At 38.3% G+C, this 22390-nt stretch overlaps 1 protein-coding gene and 1 long non-coding RNA gene across 5 annotated transcripts in view; both read right to left on the reverse strand.

Annotated features, from left to right (window-relative positions):
* The window catches only part of ATRX (ATRX chromatin remodeler), an 86451-nt gene that overhangs the window by 8872 nt on the left and 55189 nt on the right, over positions 1-22390 (reverse strand). For all 4 annotated transcript variants that reach the window (XM_055818387.1, XM_055818386.1, XM_027791203.2 and 1 more), the window contains 11 exons: positions 21977-22114; positions 20860-21035; positions 18837-18954; positions 15019-15149; positions 14636-14724; positions 14203-14375; positions 11732-11885; positions 11339-11442; positions 9152-9260; positions 7857-8034; positions 6276-6470 (listed from right to left, as the gene is read on the reverse strand). In XM_055818387.1, the coding sequence (XP_055674362.1) occupies positions 6276-6470; positions 7857-8034; positions 9152-9260; positions 11339-11442; positions 11732-11885; positions 14203-14375; positions 14636-14724; positions 15019-15149; positions 18837-18954; positions 20860-21035; positions 21977-22114 (1565 nt within the window). The remainder of the gene's footprint in view (positions 1-6275; positions 6471-7856; positions 8035-9151; positions 9261-11338; positions 11443-11731; positions 11886-14202; positions 14376-14635; positions 14725-15018; positions 15150-18836; positions 18955-20859; positions 21036-21976; positions 22115-22390) is intronic.
* LOC129785611 (uncharacterized) lies at positions 1032-6269 on the reverse strand. Its single transcript, XR_008749748.1, has 2 exons — positions 3315-6269; positions 1032-2860 (listed from the first exon to the last, which is right to left on the reverse strand). It is a non-coding gene; the product is annotated as an uncharacterized LOC129785611 (long non-coding RNA).

Below are 22390 nucleotides of genomic sequence, written 5' to 3' on the forward strand. Positions count from 1 at the left end.
CTCACTCTGCCAGCAGAGTCTTCAAAATGTGGCTTAAATTACATCCAACTGTGTATTTGCTTTCCTTGTCTAAACTTCATTTTGTGTTAACTTTAATGATGGAGCTTGAAAACTGGGATATGGAAGGCACTGCCATTTAGTTTAATTTTACAATTAAAAGAATATTCATCTTACACAAAAAAAAATTATCAGAGTAAGTATTCCTTTTCGTTGATTAGCTTGTTGATAGAAAAATGATTATCTATTGGTTTATAAGCTTTAAGGTAAGTCCTGGTGATGAATGAAGAAAATTAAGACACTGAAAAAAGGTTTTGAATTTTAAAAAAGGTTTGTCTTTTTAAAATCCTGATGGAAATTAAATGCTATGGAGAGATAAATGTATTGGAAAGGAAACCTTCCATGAAGGAATGTAAGCTACATTGTAAGTTACAAACAAGTTTTCCTCAACCAATTGAACATTTAAAACCAAGGTTAAAAATAAAAATAAATTTAAATAAGCAGCAAATTCTTCCAATTTTGAGATCAACAGCCTTCCCAAATTCACAAAATTGACCCCTAGTACGGAACTACAGTAAAACACATGCCCTGGCTATGTCCTGAGGTAGTATAAAATAATTATATACCGTATCCAACTGAATCTGAACTATTATTTTAATCTGCTTTTCCAATCTGCATTACATGACCTCAACTGAGCCAAGTTTTTATTTCACATAGAGAATGTGACTGTGACTCTAAGCCAGTGAACACGCCGATCTGGGGGAGAGTAAGCCAGGAACAGAGGGTGCGACAGTGCCAGCTCCGAGGGACGCGCAGAGCCCCCCCGTTCTGCCTTTGCCCAGCTCCCACCGCACACGTACCGCTCCGACAGGCGTACGCACTGGCCAAGGCGAGCACCGCGCTTACCGCTTAACTTACTAGCGGTACTTGTGGCTAATAAACGTTTTCTCTTTACCTACGTATCGGCCAAGTCTACCCAGTACACAACCCTCCGGGAGCCGACCGTTCAGAGTCTGGGAGAGCCTGTTTTAAAAAAAAAGAAAAATCCCGAAACAACAGCCCAATCATAAACCACAATGATTTCAAAAAAGGACTCCAGGTCCGCTGTTCAATTCACAGCAAAGTAAAACGTAAAACCCAAAATACAATCACAATACATCACGCAGAGTTTTCTCACTTTACACCAGCTCTTCTTTTGAATTGCTACTCCTCTATGGAAATAGTAACAAAACCTGCTTACGCCTTTACTCTGTGTTAGATAATGAGTCATCACATTTGCATATAGCTCGTGGACTATATACAGTAATTATTTCTATACTTAAATACAGCAAATTTGACTGATTACTCAGCCTTAAGACATCTGTCACACCTTTTTTTTGGACCAAATTCCTGAAGTAGTCCTTTTCGACTCGACAAGGGTAGCGGATGAATGAAATCAAGCAGTGGAAGTTAAAACTAGTAATTCATGTGAACAACATTCATAATACAAATATTCTGTTAAACCTGAGTATTTACAATGTTCAAGACACAGAAGCCCTTTCAGAGGGGTAAGGGCAGACGGCACTACGAAGGGACGGCTGTCTGCGACGGGCATTTTCCCCCCGAGAACCACAGGCACTGGCTCCTCAGCACTTCTCGGCAGCCTGAAGGTCTCGTTCTAAACTGCTGCTAAAATTAAAACTTGACACGCAACTTTGATAAGCTTCCAGGAAAACTACGTACGGCACATTTGCTGTGTGACTTCTTATATAAAATAGCAACATTCAACATCTTCCCAAGGAAACTGGTCTTTGATTGAAACTTGGATTATTGCAGAAACAAAATTCTCAAGGCTATCTTTTAAAAAGCAAGTGGCACTTGTTTCTTCGCTCACAGAATGGCTTTACTTCTCACTTTTAAAACAATATAGAATCAATTCTCCTAACCCATTAAAAGCAAAAGAATTTAAAACCTTTTTTTTCTTAGATCAAAGAAGTTGTAGCTCTTAGTTTTAACACACTTTCCAAAGAACGCTCAACTCTGAAACTATCCTACTCAACACAGGCGACTCCTGGCTCCGTACCCACTAATGCCTTGAACCTTCAAAGTCCGGCAGCTCTCAGCCTTAGCAGACATCCAGCAGGAAACCTATTATCCGTCCAGGTTCTTCCACATTCATGCTCAGATAGATGGTTGGAGAAAAGACGGAAAATATTTCACCTAATTCCTATTCAGAATTCCCTCTCGAACAGACGCTTGGGAAGGGGTCAATTCGACCACGCGTATTTTCCAACGTCTTTCTACCCACGATCCCAGGCACCCAGTACCTGCAGAGCCTCGCTGTGTCTCCAGGTGACACTAAGTCTATTTACCTGTTTCTACTGTGCATTTCACAGCCAGGCTAAGGATTACAGAGGTAATCCCTCACCGTCCCATCCACACAACAAGGAAATGACACGGCGGTAACACCGTCCAACAGACTATGCTTTGAAGATGCAGAAGAGGCCTGAAGACACAGAGAGACAATTATACGCAAAACCTGTAAAAGGCAGAACTAAAGCCTTCCGCTAGCCTCAACGCCTGTTTGGCTTTGCCGGTGATTCTGAAGAGCCAGCTCAGCCTTCACAGCTCGGTGACGGAAGAGTAACACGATGACATGTTGGGGGCCCTTGTGTCCCGCTGAGGGCTGCAGAGGTCGGGCAGGGGGTACCAGACCTTCCACCAACAAACCAGCCCAGCATCATTCAACGTGATCTTCAAGGACATTTTCATCTCCAAATGCCGCATAATTAATCGGCGTTACAATAAATAGTTTTCATAAGCATATCAGTAGTCTTTTTAACCAATGTTTTAGGAAAAATGCTGCGTTGTTAAATTCATTCAACTGTTAAGTAGTTTTAGAATTATAAAGCTAAATCACGCATCACTGCTCCAATCACACAGAAACAAGGAATATTAACTTTCTGAATGAATAACCTTGCACAATTTAGAGCATAACAACCACTATGGGATTTCCTACAGCTGATACTCGCTTGTGATTGCTTATGTAGGATTTTAGAGAACTGGCCAGATCAAAAAAAAGACAAAATAGGAAATAAAAGTTAAAACTCACAGTACTACAAATAAGGCATGAGACACAATTCAATTAAATGGATGACAGGAATCTAGGAAGGAGTCACTGCAACTACCGGAACAGCTCAGTTAGGTGCAAAGCAAGAACCTTGTAGTGGATAAAATGAAAAGGAAATGTCCCAACCAGCTGAGCTTCCCAGGGAAGATAAATGGAGCCAAAAATCATTTTTGAGAAGCGGGATCACCAAAGTAGTGAGCATAAGTACCAAATGAAACAGAGTTCTCCTGTACAAATTCCTTTGTGACAGTTCGCTCGCTGCCTCAGCGCCAAGCGCCGTTCGCCCAGACACGGCGGGTCGATGCCGAACGAGCAGAGACGCCCCCCTACGCGTAACTACTCGCTTGGTGCTCTTCCTTGGCTGAACCACCTTGGCTCGTTCACGGGAACTGGTCACTCAGGCACACTGGATGGCCCCACAGGACAGATGCACTCCTGCCCAAAGCCCAGATCGCAAGCACTACTTTACACGATGACAACTAGTCATTTTTATTAACATTTCTAGAAATACTACCCCACCCCCCCAACAGGCTGAGGAAGTTTTCACCACAACCACACCAATGGCCCATGAAACCAGCAGCCACCCCACGTGGCCAGCCCAGGGCGAGCACTGGGAGCCATGGACCGCCGCCACACGGACTGCCGCTCCCCAACCCAGCGCTGCGAGCTGAGGGAACGCCGCAGCCAGCATGATTCCTCCCGGTACCGAGATTAATTTGGGGGACAGAGAAAGGGAAAAAGTGGTCGGAGGTTAGTGGCTACCATCCCATGTTCTGCGAGGCTATCCGGAACGCAAAGCCCTCCTTTCAGCAAATAAATCCAGGGATGGCTAAAATAAGATAAATCTACCTCACGATTTACAGTCTTTTTAACAAACAAATAATAATAATAAAAAAAAAAGGATTACAAAGTTGCACACAGTATGTACCGAGAGGCACATCTTTAAAAGGACAAAATTCCATTCAGTATCGCTTCCTAAAACCATGAGAAAAACCAGAGCACTGCAGTACACAGATTTGCTCTAGTTACAGCCAGGGACTTGGTTAAAAGCTTGTATTCAGAAAATAAATACAATTTATTATATTATAGTGATCTACAGATAGTCTAGAATGGAAAACATACCGCTTTTCCTTGGAAATTACTAGATTTACAAACTGGGAAACCTGACAGTGATGGTTGGAAGGGAATTAATATGGAGCTATTTAAAACTCCATGATAAAGTAAGTTTCGAGTTTGAACTTCCTCTTTTGCATGATACTTTATTCATTAACAGATTTATTATTGTAAAAGAAAACAAAGTAACTTTCAAAATGTAATTGTTGCATTGGATTGATCAATGCTTTGAGTAAACATACTGAATTGTTTCACAGGGTTTTGACCTATTTTAATTTTCTTAAAAATAAGCAGCAGCAAATGGTGATGCATTAGCTATGAGTTTGTGGAAGCATACACATATATATATATACGCTATATAATGACTAAGAACATAAAAAGATAAAATCAATACTATTAATTACAACCTAAAGGAAAATGTTTTAGGAGGTAAAAAAAAAATATGCCAAAATGTACACCACAGTAAAAAAGTAAATAAAATTTTCAGTTATCTACAATTTACTGCTTACAGTGAGAAACACTGTAATAAAATGAGCTTAGATACAGTCATTAAAGTTTGGTTCAAGGGTTTTAAAATGCATGTGTAACAGCAACTAACACTTACAGGGCTAACACTTCTTAAATCCCCCTGGCAGCTGCACCGACACTGTAGGTGGTCTAATAGACTGTTTCAGAGACTGGCTTAACTATTAAGAATGCCAGTGCGATGCCTGACCACAATTTATTATATTATAGTGGTCTACAGATAGTCTAGAATGGAAAACATACCATTTTTCCTTGGAAATTACTAGATTTACAAACTGGGAAACCTCCCTGCCCACACCCAGACACTGTACAATGACCTAAACACAGCAGTAACTCAAAAATTTAACTCGTTACCTACCTGTGAGTCATACATTTACCTGTTACGGTTTACTAGCTATTCACCTGGTAAGACGCAAAGATAATTGCACAACAGCTTAATGACAAATTAGTCTTTAGCAGACCACGTACACAAAGAATATAAAATACCTTACAAAACCTTAGCCCAATCTTAAATACAAACTGACTTGGAAAAAAAGAAATAACTGAACCAGTTTTCTTTCCCCTGAAGGCTCCTCCTGTCTGACCGTAAATGTTACGGGTTTTATTTTTAAATTCCGTTAGTAAATTTTCAGGTCCCTACTATTACTACGTAGAGCAGTGACAAAGAACCACTACTACACACAACACATCCCCTACAAATACACTTAGGCAGGCTTCAGTGAAAAAAAAAACATTGAGGTCTTAAATGTTCATTTAGCACCAAGTTGGGAAAAGGTCTGACATGGCTACTCCGTACTGGCTCAGAGTACAGAGTATCAGCATTTTCACCAAGTTGTGTAAATGCTTGTCAACAATAATGTCTCTACTAGTACTGGCAACACTAAAAATAGATAATAAAATCTTAGCTTGTCCGATTTTCCTCACCTGAATGGTAAATTAGTACAACTTTTCCACTATTTCTACTGTTTCTCCATTAATGGTCCCTGCAAGAATTCTTATACAAGGAACTAAAACCCAAAAAGGCTTGGCAGTGGAGAGCATGGATGAATTTGGCTCTTACGAAGGCTCACCTAGGTAGATAAAAACCAGACCCTGAAGTACAGCGTCACCTCACAGATTTGTTATCACAAATCGAGGTAATGCTAAGGTTATCACCAGCAGCTGCTCAGCTGCTGATCTGAATCTTGGCTTCCACAGTTTCCTGCAGTAAAACTTCTATTCACTCAAATTGTGTGAAAAAGTATTTCTGTTTATTCAGATCTAAAACTTCTGTCTTTTAACTTAAGATCTTTTTCTTATTCTGTCGACTACATTAAAGGGAAAGCTGTTATCAGCTCATTACACAATCCGTTATTTTAATGACGTATTTTATTGTTGTTACCTGCTATTCACCTCCATCTGAAGTGAGAAAATACTGCTCTAAAGTGAAAACACAGCACTCTTCTCCTTCCAAGATCACATACCCTATGTTCTTAAACAGATGTACGTTATTTTTATAGCATGTAATTCCTAGTGATGTGCATCAACTTACTTTTGGCAACATTGGTGTATCTCTCTTCTTTTTCTTTTCTGAATTAGGATCATCCAGCAAATCTGGCTCGAAAGTGTACAGCTCTGTAAGTTCATTCATAGTAAAATGACGTTCAACTTGCTGTTGGTCGACAACCCGGAAAGACAAGGACTGCTTCGTTACCTGACGATCATAGATCTTATCTTCCATCGTTCCCTAGGAAACAAGACACTCACTGTCATACACATACTGGACCATCTTGTTATACAAGGAAATAAATTAATACATGTAAAAGAGCTAGAATAACAACATAACAGTGCTCTATTTCCCTTGTTTCTTTGACCCCCCATCTACAAAGTCACCTGAAAACACTTTGTTTCCTAAGAAAAAAAACAAACCCAAGCCTCCTGGAAGCAAACACAAAGTAGTATGAATTGTGTGTGTGGCAGATGTCATCTAGCTATTGACTAGAGTAAGAAATGTATTATTTCAGTAGGGTTTCGAAGAGATCAGTTTCTACTTCAATTCCCCAAAGTGAGATTATGACCAAAAAAAAATGGCAATTTCCACAGCAGGTACTTTATTTTGCTGCTTTGAGCAGCCTGGAAAAAGGAAAACAGATACCCTATCACTGGGGTGGAGAGGAGAGGGAAAGGGAAGCAGTGAAGGCTAATTCATCGCAGCTGTGTAAGAAAAAATTAGACCCTTGATGAAAAAAGGAAAATTACTTAAAAAAAAAATGATGACTATGAGAAGTATGAGAACAGCACAGCCTGTTCTGAACATCGTAATTTAAAAAGGATATCAACAGTTCAAAAGTGCACATAGAAAACGACAAAAATAGACCAAACCCTGCAGAAAAAACCCATGTCTGACAGTACCATGTTACAAAAAGTCATCTATTTAAGTTGGCAAGTAAATAGTGACTTGATCAAGAGTTAATCAGTTACTGGGAAAAGGTCTTCAGAATACTCTGTAACACCTGAAAGGACTAGATGAAGTAAGATACTTCCTAACAGAAATAATGGAATAAAGCATAATCAGTGACCATCAGAATTATTACACATCTTTAATATCTGTAGGTTGTGATACAAGTTTTCAAATCATGACTAGATGCCTTTTGATAAAAAATTCTCCAGCTGCCTGTATTTTCATTCCAGTTGGACTGTCAGGGGCCCACAGAGCAGGGGTCTGTAGAAGACAGCTACACCAAGCAAGCCTACTGCATAACAACCACCATGCTTATGCAGTCTACTCAATTACAAATTTTTAGTGGTGTGCAAATTAAAAAAAGCTGAGAACATTGTTCAGAGTCTGGATACATGAATCATTGCTAGAGTTCCAGAATTCACGTTACACAAAGTGCCACACAAGGTAGGCTTAACAGCAAATTTCAGTTGTTATTTATTTTAACAATCCTTCCTTCAAGAGCTTTTTCAGTGGCCCAATACTGCTATCAGATGAGGGCTGGAAGATGACGGGATCAGTGTGGACCACAACAGACTCCACCACAAGGCCAAGCAGTTACAGTCCAAACAGCTGCAGTCCACAAATTTGATTGCAGGACCAGAGCATTCACAAAAATAACAGACAGAAACCTACCTGAGCCAAAAACCTGTACACAAACACAGGTTTGTTTTGCCCAAAGCGGTAAACCCTGAAAATACTCTGGATGTCATACGATGGGTTCCAAGAAGCATCAAAGATGATTACTCTATTAGCAGCCACGAGATTAATTCCAAGGGAACCTGCTTTAGTGGATATAATAAACAAGCGGCCTCTGGAACAGAGAAAAGTTGCAAAATTTTAGTATTTTGGAAAACAACTATTGTTCCCATGTTGCTGTGTTACTATGGAGTTGTTCTACACTGAAATAACTCAAAAACGTCATTAAAATATTGTATTAAGCATAAAACAGATGCAGGTTTCACAAGGACAACACTTGTAGCAAAACACACACTCCCAGAAATACAGATCAGGGCCTTCTGCAAACCAACTGTTAACAAAAACTGGCGGGTAAGAAAAAATTTTTGGGTTTGCATTTTCAAACTCTAATAAAATTAGTTATATCAAATTAAACCATAATTTTAAACAGGCATATTCCATGCTATTGAAACTGTTTCCTGGTTAGCAAACTTCCAGGATAACTCCAGAATGACACTGTCTCTTTGATGTATCTGCTTACTTTTTTGAATACCATCTCACTCAGGTTCAACTTAAAATGAGCTCTTCACAGATACTCTTCAATAGTTTATTCTGTCAGGTATTAACACCAAATTAGTTTACTTTGTTCCATTTAATTATTTTTTTTCCTGTACATTACAAATGACTGCAACTATGTATTTTATTTTTTGAACAAATCTAGGAAGGTGAAGCTCCTTAACTTCATCAAACTTGTACAGGTTTGTATCTACCTACCTAGCCAAATCAGTCCAAATCAAGCCTTGGAAGTCCCATCCCATATGAACACTGGATGGCTGGGAGACAATTCTGGATAGCTGGGAGGGCTCTGAGCTTCTGCCTGGACAAGTGACTGCTGTCTCCTGGCCAGACCCCACAGGGCTCTGACATTCCTAGGTCCTTAAATCTTTTTAAGTAATTGTAATAAAAAGACTCTTTTCCGGTCCAAATTGCTTTCAAGCTAAACAAGAGTGAAAACTGCAAGCAAGCACTGAACAAGTATGGATCAGTGCAAATGGAAGTAATCTCAGGAAACCAGAAACTGATTGTTGTAGCACATTTTCTGTGCAAGTTCTGCACCTGACAATACTGTGGTATTTATTTGCCTAGCCTTAAGAGGTCATTAAGCTAATACAAGTCACAAAAAAACAACAAACAGGGAACAACAGAAAGAGAAGGGGGAAAATTAGGCATATATGTATTAGAACAGATCTCACCTCACATTAGTTTCATCATTAAATTCTTCAGCCCATTTCTTTCTTGACTGAGCTGTGGTTGAACCATCTAAGCGATAGTAATCAATGTTTCTGAACCACTTTCCTTCACCTGGAAATGTAAGTGTCAAATTATTAAAATGCTGATTGCGTAAGCAACCAGACTGATAATACTGGATATACACAACTCTCTAAAGAGCAAAAGAACTAATACAGAACATAAAATCTGCTATTCTCTAACATCTGAAAACACAGGAGAAGACTATAGGCTATTCAAGATAGAGAATGGTTTTGGAGGATACAGGTGCTTGCCACAGGCATGCCTTGAAAATGACGTAGTGAAGCTTGCAGAACAAAATATGAAGTATGTAACATGACAGAAAACAGCAGCAATTGCATTTGTGACAACAATGATCATCCACAAGCCTGCAATAGCTCCTACAAACTCTAAACAGATTTTGTCCAAAATGATTAAAAAAAAGAGTAAGTGTTGTCAATATAATTTTACCTTGCAAAAAGTATCCAGCACCTAATCCCTATCCACTTCTTCTTAAGATTTTACTATTTTTTACATAAAGACATTAAACAAAACTCTGCAAAGCAGTTTAATACAGATGGGAATTAAAGATACAAATTTGTAACTAAATTACATTCCAAGGTTAAATTGAAATTGGAAAAGACCTGAGCTTTTCTGGAGTTGTTCCTCTTATTTTTCACTATTTCTTGTTGTACATACACACTTTAGACATATGCCCTAACTCGGAGCCAAAGTTAATTTTAAAAAGTAACTACATCTAATCGTTAGGCATCACAGTACTTAACTGTATCTTTCTAATTGACGTAGTTTCATGTTACACAATTGGTGTACATCAGTCTCTCCCATACGAATTGCATTCATAAGTAAATGCTCAAAAAGAGATTTCAGAAGTCATGGTCTAATAATTTTGGAACTGAAATTCAGAAAAATTGCTTTGTATTACCCTTGAGTTACGGCTACTTCTTGCCAGATTTGGGGGAGGGGGGGGGAATAATTACAGCTGATAGAAGATAATTCTTCTCTCGCCAATTCACAAGCAACCTTTCATTTTCTTTGGCCATCAAAGTGTATGTACACAAAATGAGCCCCACTGTCCCATCAATTACAAAGAAAACAGCATTTTTAGGAGATGGCATTGCTTAGTACAATCAATTATGAGAAACAGATTGTTATGTCAGGAAGGTCTCTATATGGTGAATCTTGCTATGCTATATAATCTCATCGCTTACCAAAAGAACTAGTGTAAATAAAAAACAAACACCACCCCTTAAAACATTATCTCAGACTGAAGACACAAACTCTGTAAAACACAGAGAGCTCGTAACACCTGAAGATGACAAATGTTCAGAAGCTAAGGAAGCAACAGCCAGAAACAATAAATCTGTGAGAGAGATACTGGAGATCTTCATCTAACTACGGTGTTGGTACCACTAAGCCACATTTCTCTTACGCAACTGGTCAACATATTTACACTGAGAAATAAAAGATATTTGAAAGGAATGGCAGATTCAGAAGTAATCCTTCAATCAACACATACTGGGAATTGAAACTTCACATAAAGATGAACCGCATCACCAGGAGCTCCAGGAGGATCTCACAGAGTAAAGAGAAGAAACGTCCTACGCAAAGGACATGTCTGGCTAGCGAGAAACTCCTTGCCATTTCAGCATCGCTAGGATAATAATTAATTCACTACTTTGCTCCCTTATGAAATCCATAAAATAATCTGCTGCAGCGCCTATGAGCCCAGATTCACATTCTGCATGTTCTACACACTGTTTTAAAGTAGTCTAATTTTCTTTCATTATCTTCCTCCCAGCGGGAAGGGGATCAGAATTTGCCATGCATCAGCATTTAACATTGCTTTTCTACAGAGTTTAACAAAATGCCTTCTCTCCTTTCAGATGATGAACACTTAATCTGCTTAGGCTATATTAAGCACAGATGATACAGAATGAAATCAGAAGCAAGAGTCCATAATGGGACAGCCGAGACCACCTGCAGAGGAGACCAATAATCCTGCCAACTTCAGGAAAGTACAGAGCACACAACACTTCTAACGCAAACAACTATTTCAAATCCGTTCACTTTGGACTGGATAGAGACTTGTAAAAAGAGTTAGCAGCTTTGTAACTGTTCAAGCTGACACTCACCTTTATAAATAGGAGGCTTCTCTTTGTCAGTTTTCTCCCTGTTGGCCAGCTCCAGAAAATCTTCTATCAAATCCAGAGATATTAGGGACTGGCTAAACACTAGGCTGAAAACAGAAATGGGAACACAAAATTCACCTCTGTGGTTATTTTAATCACTCCATTGCTTTATTTTACTTCCCTCCTCATTCTGGTAGTACCTTTGAAACAGCCCTTCTAGACCAGAAGACTCTCGTGGAGTGAATGCATGTATGGGAAAACTCACTGATAAAAATCAAAGTAGCATGGACATTTGCTGATAAGAACTGAGCTACAGCATTATGAAGACTGAATGAAGAACACTGTCAGACTAACATATTTATACGGTCATTAACAATACTTCTAGAACCAACTTACACTTTGTCTCCAAGCTCCTCTGCCATTCGAAGAATTTCAAAGAGAAGCACCATTTTCCCAGAATGTTCTAACACTTCAGCATCTGCATCAGTGACAAAATCTTTGTACCAATCTGGTGCTGGGCTACCAGGATTGGAAGAGGATGCAGCTTGGCCTATAAAAAAGAAAGTAAAAAAAAATGTTTAAAACAAAGGCAGTGGTCTCCATTTAAACGCTCTGAAATGTCTGAACTACAGAATTCTTTCCTCATTATTAGGCTTAACTGGTATGAAAAGAGTTAAATAGACAAAGAACAAATAGTGTTTGTTCTATTAGCAGTTACCAATAGCAGAAGTTATCAGTAAGTCACAAATCCCCTTTCTGTGCTGCAGGATATTTGGACAAATAGTTCCACCATCTCCATCGCTACCCCGAGAGTATTTATTGACAGGTCTGTTTCCAAGTATGCGTCTTTGAAAACTCACGCATAAATGTTACAGCCACTGAAAAGAAGCTTTCCATAAAGAGAATTACTGTGGATCTCAAACATCTGAAATTGTTGGAAAAAGAGAGTGGTCTTTTGGGTTACCTAGTTTATCTAGCAAGGTAAACTCTCTGGAAGAAAGTTTCCAATTACTATTGTACAGGTGTTTAAGACGAAACTTGTAAACCATCTCCTCTTACTTCTGTTAGGCTCAGATTTAGGATTTTTTTCCCCTAAGCTAATTTAGAAGACAACATTAGCATATAGGAAAAACACCCCACTCCCCTCCAGCTTTTACATTAATTCGCAACAGAGGGATAAAACAAATTCTACCATCACATTCTGCCTTCTAAAAAGTTCTTTAAGGAAGTTTCTTGTCTGCATATCTGCTAACACATTATTACACTAATAAAACCGGTAAAATACATACATGGGAAGAATCCTATTTTTAACATGTTACTATCTTACGAATTATTTTGATAATTTTATTTAACCCCTTAAAAATACAGAAGTACTAGAACAAATATCAAAATTCAGTTATGTATTAAAATAACCATGCATCTAGCAAAACAAGTCTGTTGGGGTCTGTGTCACCCACTCAAGTGTCAGATGCAGACCATGCTCATCTTTAATGATGCTCCCATTATGTTTATTCTGAATTCACCCAGAAGAAAGCATGGATTAAGCATTATAATCAGAACCAGAAAGGCTGCCAAGAACCATGAATTATTTTGATTAATATCACTTAATTTCTTTTATGATATTGCCATGACCTTCAATTTAACCTCCTTTGCATTACAGTGATAAAAAGTAATGAATTTACAATTTTTCTTTTTTCACATAAAAACTTTGATCTACCCAAATATTTACTTACATAGTAGCAGAATTCTATCTTATGAACAATTCAAAACATCTATGTTTCAGACTATGCACCACAGATCAATCCTGACACGCCAGTAATTTTCATGTGCAAGATGGGATCTCCACAGAACTCATATCTGAGCCTTCATACAAGCTTTTGAAGAATGTATTTTTCAATACAAAGAAGGTAACCAAGTAAGAGACCTGGATGTGCTGTGGGAAAACCCTACACACAGCACTTATCTATTTTCACCTTCACCCCTAAACTTCGCAGAAGGGCCTCCGACAGCTGCAGTCAGAGTCTGCCCGCAAACCTCAGCTGGTGCAGCATCAAATGTTTGTTTAGAAATTCTGTACCTACATTAAATTAAACAAGGCTGCATGAAAGAGGTAAACATTTAAGCAACCCAGACAGAAACCCATCCTGCCTATAATGCAAGTAATTACCTTAATACATTTAATCTGTATGTGTATTTAACACACACTCACACTCTTCCCCTTACCTGTTTACAATGTTTTGTCATTGGGATGGGGACCAAAAAAAATAATTCTCACCTTAACAGTTCCCCAAAAAATCATTTATTTAGGGAAAGTGATCAGACAGAATAAATGATGTAATCAGAAAACCAGCTCTATGATACTAGAGACAAGACAAAAGCTAGATTATTAAAAGAAAATCCAAAATTGAAATGCACAGATGTAAGTAGTCTGAGTAACAATCTTAAAAAAGGTCTCATATTCCTGCTACATTATATGCTTCCTCAACACCCATTTCAAATTCCAGGTGCAAGAATGAATGACATATATATTTCTTGATTTTTCCATTACCCTTTCACCAATACACTTAAAAACAGCAGGTGAAAAGCAGCATAGTTCCTCTATTAACTTTGTATTGTTCTGTACTTGCAAATTTAAAAAGTAGTTCACTGTGCAGCTTTCCTGCCACAAGCACCCGGAGCTCCAAATTGATGCCCCTTTTTTTCCCCAGGGTATTATTAGAAGTAGTGGGAGCTGTAAGCATAGAAGCAGTTCATGGAATTAAGGAATCTGCCATTTTGCAACAAAGCAGAATTCCTGACAGCCCTCTCAAATCACCTTCTGCCAAAGGAATTGCTTTGTATTTTATGTACTTGTGTATTATACTCACCTTCTTCTGATTTTGTAACAGATGAAGGGTTGTTTACAAGTTCTTCTGCGTTTCCTTCTCCACCTCCACGAGATCTTGAATTCCAGACTTTAATTACTTCAACATCATTATCGCTGCCACTTCCGCTGGAGCTACACTCTTTCTTCACTTTTTTCCCCTTGGATTTTTTTTTCCTAGAAAGGTAATATTGTACAGCCCATTATTTTTTAGAAATTCTACTGCTAGAGGATGTAAAAATTCTAAAAAATATGTAAAAATAGGAAGCATTTTTATGAAGGATATAAAAATATAAAAACGGTAAATATTCTACTGCTAGAGGACATATTTAACAGATACACAAAAATAAAAAAATAACATTCACTTCTATAGAAATGGCTCAAGTTCTATGAGGGAAATGAATCCAACAATCAACAACAAATAAAAGCGCAATTACTTTGTATGATCATCAGAACTTAAGTTCATTGAAGTTTCATCAGAATCTGAAGCGATGAACTCATCCAGACTGTCTTCATCAAAATAGCCCTCAAAAGAGAAAAAACAGAAATTTTATTAAGTATTCTCATCCAGAAGCTTTTATTAAACCTTTAGCCATCTGCTCATTCTTCATTTAAACAATGGTAAGTCCTACAAAGGGCTGACCTTGCAAAATGTTTTAAGAATGACAACATACCCAGGAACAAAAATATGACAAAAACAGCAGCAAAATTACCCCACAGCAACAAAGATTTCCATTAATTTGACGAAACTTTACCTAGCATTTGGCATAGCTTCTTTGGAAAGTTCTCAATAGAGATTGTTTTGATATATCTAATTTACCTTATTTTCTTTGCTAATATAGTCCAGCTGCAAGCACCAAGGGTGAGTCCAGATTCTGCTCAACATCTGGAAATCCTGGAATAGTTTAGCTCCAGCTTTGCCTCTTCCACCTTCATTGCCACCACCTACACCTGACAATAAAGTTCAGGTTTTAGAATGAAACCTTGAAGTAGGTTTGCCACATACTGTTCCCCCTTTGAACAATCCGTTAGTACAGTACTGAGTGTTCTTTCCAGATGCACATCATATTGTAACATCTCTTGTAAAAGAGGTCAAATTACCGAGTCACAGGCATTTTTTTCCTAGTTAAAGTTGTCAAAATTAGATTTTCCCCTTTTTCTTGATAATGAAAAACACGATTACATTTTTACATAAAAGCACATTTCTCCCTGGCATAGGAATGAATCCAAATTCTCTTAAAAGGACAGTCATGTCTATTTAGGTTTTGTAAAAGCAGCCCTAGGTGGAAAACACAAAATACAATTCGCATTTAGGTCTCAATGAATTCAGCTTACTATTTTGAGCTGCCTTTATTTAATGACTTATAATGCTGCAGTATTCTGTTACAATAAACAATCTAAAAAAAGCCCAGGCTATTTTTTCATTGTCCAAGCACAAATTACTGCAAAGTAGTGCAACATTCAGAGAGTTAAATTTCTTTTTGTACTCTCAATTTCTCACTAAGCAGCACACTAACTTTAGGTTCTCGCAACACATTGTTTTCGTATTGATCATATGCATCATTTAAGGCATGTATACCTGCAAGAAAATAGTATTTACTGCGCCACAATTATGAAATGTCTACATCAAAACAGGCACAAAGCTTATCTAGTGCATTTCCTCAATGCACAAGACAATCCCAGCAAATGTCTACAAAGTGTAAGTATTTTAACAAATACTTAATCATACAACAGCTTCGAGTATCTTCCCATTGTGCTCCCATATGACTGGAAAATGGAATTGTAATGACAGAAATTCTTAGCTTCCACTTCCCCAAACCTAAGCTAAAAATCAGAGAAATTGGCTATTAACAAGTTTCAACTTAAAAAATCTCATAGATTTTTTTAATTTTCTGTATTACAGAAGTGAAACAAAACATGTACCATTTTCATTAATTGAAGAAAAACCCTGGTAAAATTGCATCTAAAATGTGTACTTTAGTTTATGCCTGTTACAGTGCACAAAAAAATGTAATTTAAAAATTCAGAGAGAAGCAGCAATTCCCCTTCTATATTTATCTTCAGTAGCAAGACTCCCTTTTTTATTTAATGAAAATCAGAAAGCACGTAGTCTTCTTTGGAGATACAAAGGTCTTTCGCTCTAAAGACTTGAGCCATGCTTAGCTTAGACAGCTTTTTCTCCTCTGAAAAGAGGCTGCCCGTCTTTCTCGCTTCCCCTCATCCTTCTCACACTGTCTCTGGCACTGACCCAAACTGGCAGGACACTAACCAAGACGAAGCCAGAGAATGTAGATGATGCTTCCCGCTAGGTTCAGAGAGTTTAAGCAGCCCACGAAGGGCCGGTAAGTTGTGCACCAGTGCGAGTCCTTTTGACAAAGGCAAACTTGGCTAAACTCAGGTCTGTTGAGCCCTTGAAATCTAGGCAGATTAAATAAACTCCCTGTTAGGCAGTGCATTTTCTTACAGTTAGTTACACATACAATGCTAATAAATTAATGGCTCCGACAACGTAGCAAATTTGAAGCTCACTGTAACAGGCTTTTTGCCAGAGCAAACCTTTTCCTTCACTTTAACAATGAACTAGGGGCACCCTCCTCTTATCTGCTGCCTGCTGTATGAAAAAAAGGTAGCACTGAAAGCCATTGTATGTAAAGACTTCCATAAAGAGTGAACCAGTGGTAAACATACAGCGCTAGCTCTTACGCCAATCAATGATCTGTGAAAGATTTACACTGCCATCTAAAAGCATGGCACACCAACAAAGCCAGCATCGGGAGAGAGAGAAATTACAAAACCAGCCCCACTCTGCATTGGAAATTGGCCAAAAATAACCTACCAACCTACCCTAAGCATTGTGATTAAAAAGTTCCTATGAAGAGCTTCCTATAAAGATTTAACCTAAATCATTTCGATGCATGCCTGTAAAGTAAATAGCTAACGCTTATCACTTTTAAGCTACTAGCTTTTGGAAGGCATTCAGCATGATGAAGAAATAAATAGAACACAAATAACCTGCTTTTCAGAACACTGATATAAAGTAAGATATAGATAAAAGATAAAAAGACCAGACTGCAGTACAGAACTGATTAGGAATCAGCGCTACACAAAGATTTGGGCTTGTTTACATACTGTTTTGAAGTACTATTAATGTAAGAAGGGTGTGTGCGTTTGTTTCAGTCGCTTTATATTTTTTTTAAATAAAACAGCAAGTTTCTACTCCTTTAGGATAAAAGGGCAAAGAGGGAAGCTGGCATTTAGGCATCCAGTTACTACTGAAGGTATCAGTAGAACTGAAATTACTTCACTGCTCCTTCAGAACTCCTTACTTCTGTAACTTAACCGAGGAAAGGGAACAGACAACAGAACTGTGGAAATGAAGTCTTGCTAGCAGTTATCTAGGAGATCACAAACTGCACTATCCAGAATCTGAAGTCACTAAGACAACACAGTGAATTTAATATTGCTATAAATGATAGGTTAATTTGAGATACAATCTTTCTTGTAATTAAAACTTGGGAGAGTAACCAGAATAGAAAAATATAGATTAAAAAAATATATATAATAACAATCCATCAGCAACAGACAGGCATTTTAAGACAGGTGGCTTAGCAAGTGCAAAAAACCCCCACAAACCGGCACAGACTACGTAGTACATTTTGTAATCACTGCAAAAAGCAATTACACACTTCAAGATTTAGACAAAAACCTATCAGCAGTGCCTTAAACATTCTTGACTATGGAATTCAACCCCTGATCATTAGGTCAATTATTACAGATGGTATTTCAAAAAACAAAACCAAACAGAATTACTCTAGAACCCAAGAACTTCTGCTGAGCCATTTGGCTGTATGAAGCACAGTGGTACAGAAAACCTAGCTAAGAGTTCCTTGAGATTAACATTCTAATGGTCTAAATGGTACATATGTGTGTATCATTTAGAGGTGTTGATATTCCAGCACTTTGATACACTAAAATTACAAGTTACCGTAACAGCACACCAGCCCACAGTAACATATTCTGGGCTTGTGGTTTTTCCTTATACACCTTTTCAATTAAACAAATTTATATCTTGTTGGGAAGATGTAAATCCCCAAGACAGAAGAGTCAAAGCCCCACTGAAAGCTAATGAAGCACGGCCATTATGAAAACCAGACTTTTGGGTTTAGAGAACAAAAGGAGAGAGTTCCACAAACGAGCCGATATTTGCAAATCACAGCTTCGGTTAGCATAATGACAAAAGGCTATTACAAGGCGGCAGCAATGCTTTCACCAGTACATCTCAATTTTGCATTCTCTCCCTCCAGTCTTACAGTCGTTATCTTGTTTCTTGGAAGAGGAAGACAGTAGATCAATTAGATTTTATGTTTAGAAAAGGAAGAAAAGAGAGATGAACCAAAACCTGAAGCTGTGTATAGTCAAGAGATGCAAATATTATTTCTCAAATAAGTATTTTTATGTGCAACCAAATGTTTTGCTATAATTCAAATTTCAGAGCTAAGGAAAATCTTACAGGAAGCAGAAAAATACATCTGTAGAGCAAATAATACATACAAAAAACCCCAGCCTACTGACTGTGGCAAGAAGCCCCTTATTAGATGACCATCAATCTTGTTACCCGAGAGAACTGCAGGCACATACCTGTCAAATGATCCAAGTAGTACTGGTAGAGTTTGCACTGAATAGGTGTCATTCGAACTTCTAGAACATACTCGTATTTTGGTGGGAGGAACTTTGTTAAAGCTGTGTAATCCTTCCTCTGTAATTTTACAAACAGTACTTCAGTCACATAAACATGAAAACAACTACTGAGAGCTTAAGAACTTCTGGCATCTTAAAGGAGGAAGCACCACGCATAAATTACAAAGATTCAGATACTTTCCAACCACAAAGGGGGAAAAAATAGCCCACTAAATACAATCCAACTACAGGCACTGTCTGCAGAAGCTGATGTACCTAGTAAATGCGGTTGTCTGGCCAAAACTCTATGACCTGTTAACCCCATGTCCCAGTTCCAAGTCCTTGCAAAGTCAACTGCAACTTCAGTAGCTGCTCTGGTAAATACTTCTGCGGTTTTTTAAAAAATATTAAACCATTTTTTTGTGAAAGTGTGGGTAAGTCAAGCAACTGCTATCAGTGTTTGTATCGCACACGAACTCACTCAGGTTAACTTTTCTGGTTTAGAGTACAGAGTACATGGTTTCTGAACACTTGCTTGGGGCAATGCAAAATTCTGTTTTCATTTTTTTGACTCTGAATGCTAGTCTGCTTTTCTCCACCTACTCCTTCGTTCAAACGCTGAACGGTTTATTGACTCTGACCGAGAGACCTTTGCACGTTTAGGAGTTAAGTGACCTTCATCAGAGCTAACCTGCCTGTGCTATGCTGCACAAACTCCTTAGCTGCGGGATAACCTCAGCCAGTCGCTGCAACAGAGGAGCCTGCAGGCAGCTCCCACTTGATACCGACGATTACACCACCTGCATGGCCTTGCTGTTATCTAGAAGTGCAAGAAGCTCTCATGAGAACATCCTTTAGGAACAGAGTTGTTTTCTTCTAAAGAAACTATGTAGTAGCTCGAATGAGCAAAAGAAAGAGCTGCTCCCTACGGACAGGATCTGATCTGCACAGAGTGCTGTGAGAAATTCCATCTGGGCTTTGTCAGGGTGGCCAGCACCTGAAGGCACGTAAGATGTACTTGCAATTTACATTCCTCTTCTCGTTCTGTCTTTTGGTTTGCATTCTTGTACTGCTGTATAGATGCACAGAATTAAGTATGCTATCCTCTCACTACAGGTCCTTTTCCAGCTTCATACACCGCCATAAACCTCTTTATTTCGCTGCTTGTGGGACTATCCCACTATGACCATTTCGGACATCTCGAGCCCACTTGGACTATTTAATCAACTACCAACAACTGCGCAGCCAGGAGGTGGCACTCAGTGCCTACAGTGTCACACCTTCCATCAGGCTGCCTGTGCCTGGGTTTATAAAGCAGAAGAGCAGTAGCATCATGCTGATAGTACACAAGTGCAATACCACAGCAGGTTAACTGGAGAGCAAGGAATCCAGCTCTCATTCCAGAAAGCTAGGGAGTTTTCATTTGGTTTTACATCCAAGGTCTTTAAGGTAACAAGTGCTTCACCCTTCTGAATTAATCTTGCTTCTCTCCTCTTCCCCATTGTTCTGATTCTCACAAATCAGAAAAAACAGGAATTCAGAAAGAACCAAGTGACAAACTACAGATCATCAACAACTTTCTGGGTGGCTTTTAAGGCAACTGAGGTTTTAAATGTGTATTCTTTGAACGTGTATATGGAATTAAAAGAGTATTTCAAAGCAGCTGCTGTCCTACTCTACCATGTAGTTTTCTAGTCTCCTAGCAGGAAAACAGCTGGATTGTCTAATACACACATATGTCCTGCTTAGCATACACTGACATTTGGGTAAAAGCTATGAAACTTTTCTGAGTTTTTCTAGTCACAACAAATAACATAAAGGTCTAGAAATTAGTGGAAATATTTAAGCAATAGCTGCATTCGATGGAGCTTTCAAACAGCAAGATAACAGGCCTTTGAATGCTTTTATCAGAATGAGGTGAAACAACTCCTCCCCCCGCCCCGCAGCTAATCCAAGTCATTAGTTATAGTAAAGCCGCTCTTACCTGAACACATCCAGCTAACATCTCATAGAGAATATGTGCACGCTTCTTCATTACTCTGACATCTACCAGAGTAGAGTCTGCACACTGACCGTTCTGAATTGGATTTATAAATCTATTTCGGAATTCCTTGATTGAACCGAGCAAATTCTCCTTAATAAAGTTAACCATGCAGTGATCTAAGACAAAAAGATCAGACTTGAGTAGTTCAAAATGGAAAGTACAGTACTGGGATTAATTCTAACAGAAAATAAATGCATCTTATTTAAGAACTTTCTGCTGAGAAAAAAAAACCCAAACCACCTCAAAATCTTCCAGAAAGGGCATCTTAAATTGACACATACTTCAGGCACAGAGGTAACTTCTAAATTTAATGTCTGATTTTAAACTACCTCGTCATGTTTATTACACAAAGGTTGAAAGCTGCTGTACACCAAAGCAATATTACAAAAGAATTGTATTTCCAAGTATGACTTTAAATAGATTGAAAAGCATATTAATCAACAGGAAAAAAACCTATTACAGCATATTCACAAACTGGAGCTACTGTTAGAAGCTAGTTTAGAATCAAATTCCCAAGACAGTAACATAAATCACTGTTTAGTGAGTTCACTAAGAACACTGCTCTACAATGCTTTAAAAAAATTTAAATTGATGCTGCTGTAAGACCCGGTCCACCCATTTCCCCTCTGAACATTCCCTCCCTTCCCCTTTTGACATGCTGAGACTCATCTCATCCTTTGATTAGCCAGATCAAGGAACTAAACTGCCAGAAAGCTATTCACTCCTGCATTGCTGGTTTTCTGATACTCCTCATACAGGCTCCCTGAGGAATCAGATATATGTATGGCCACATCAAGGGAAAGATGGAGGAGAGGCCACCTTCCCAACAGCTTCATTTTAATTTGGCTTAAACCATCATGGAGCCACATCTTGACACAATGACTTAAAATGCAAAATACAAAACCAGATCGTTAGGGTTTTTTTAGACAGAGAAATGTAACAAACAGCTTCACTGTATCAAATTATTTTCTTCTAATCAAACTAAATCCATCTATATATTGCTGAAAGGCAAAAGTATATTTAAGGAAATAAACACTTAAACCAGACAAGTACTCACATTCTATAAGATTATTTTGCAGTGGTGTTCCTGTAAGGATTATTCTTCTCCTAGATCGAATAGAATTCATTGCCTTAGAAACAGCAGATGCTTCGTTTTTTAGTATGTGCCCTTCATCACAAACAACAAAGTCAGGGCCTAGAAAGAAATAACATTAGATCTCTTCCATCTTTTACAACCACAAAGAATCTGGCAGCCTAAAGAATGAAAATTTGTTCTGTTAGTTTTATGAAGTGGGGTTTTTTAACTTTTGTGTGTGTGTTTTGTGGTGGGGTTTTTTTAGCTCAGTTAAGGTTCTCATTCAACATTTGCACAAGCATTCACAGTAGCCATTCTGGTAAACTACAGGCTGCTGCTTGTAAAGTCTTCATGGGAAGGATTATTTTTATATATATATATATATATATATTTTCA

This window comes from Falco peregrinus, chromosome 13 (assembly GCF_023634155.1).
Source record: "Falco peregrinus isolate bFalPer1 chromosome 13, bFalPer1.pri, whole genome shotgun sequence".
Taxonomy (NCBI): domain Eukaryota; kingdom Metazoa; phylum Chordata; class Aves; order Falconiformes; family Falconidae; genus Falco; species Falco peregrinus.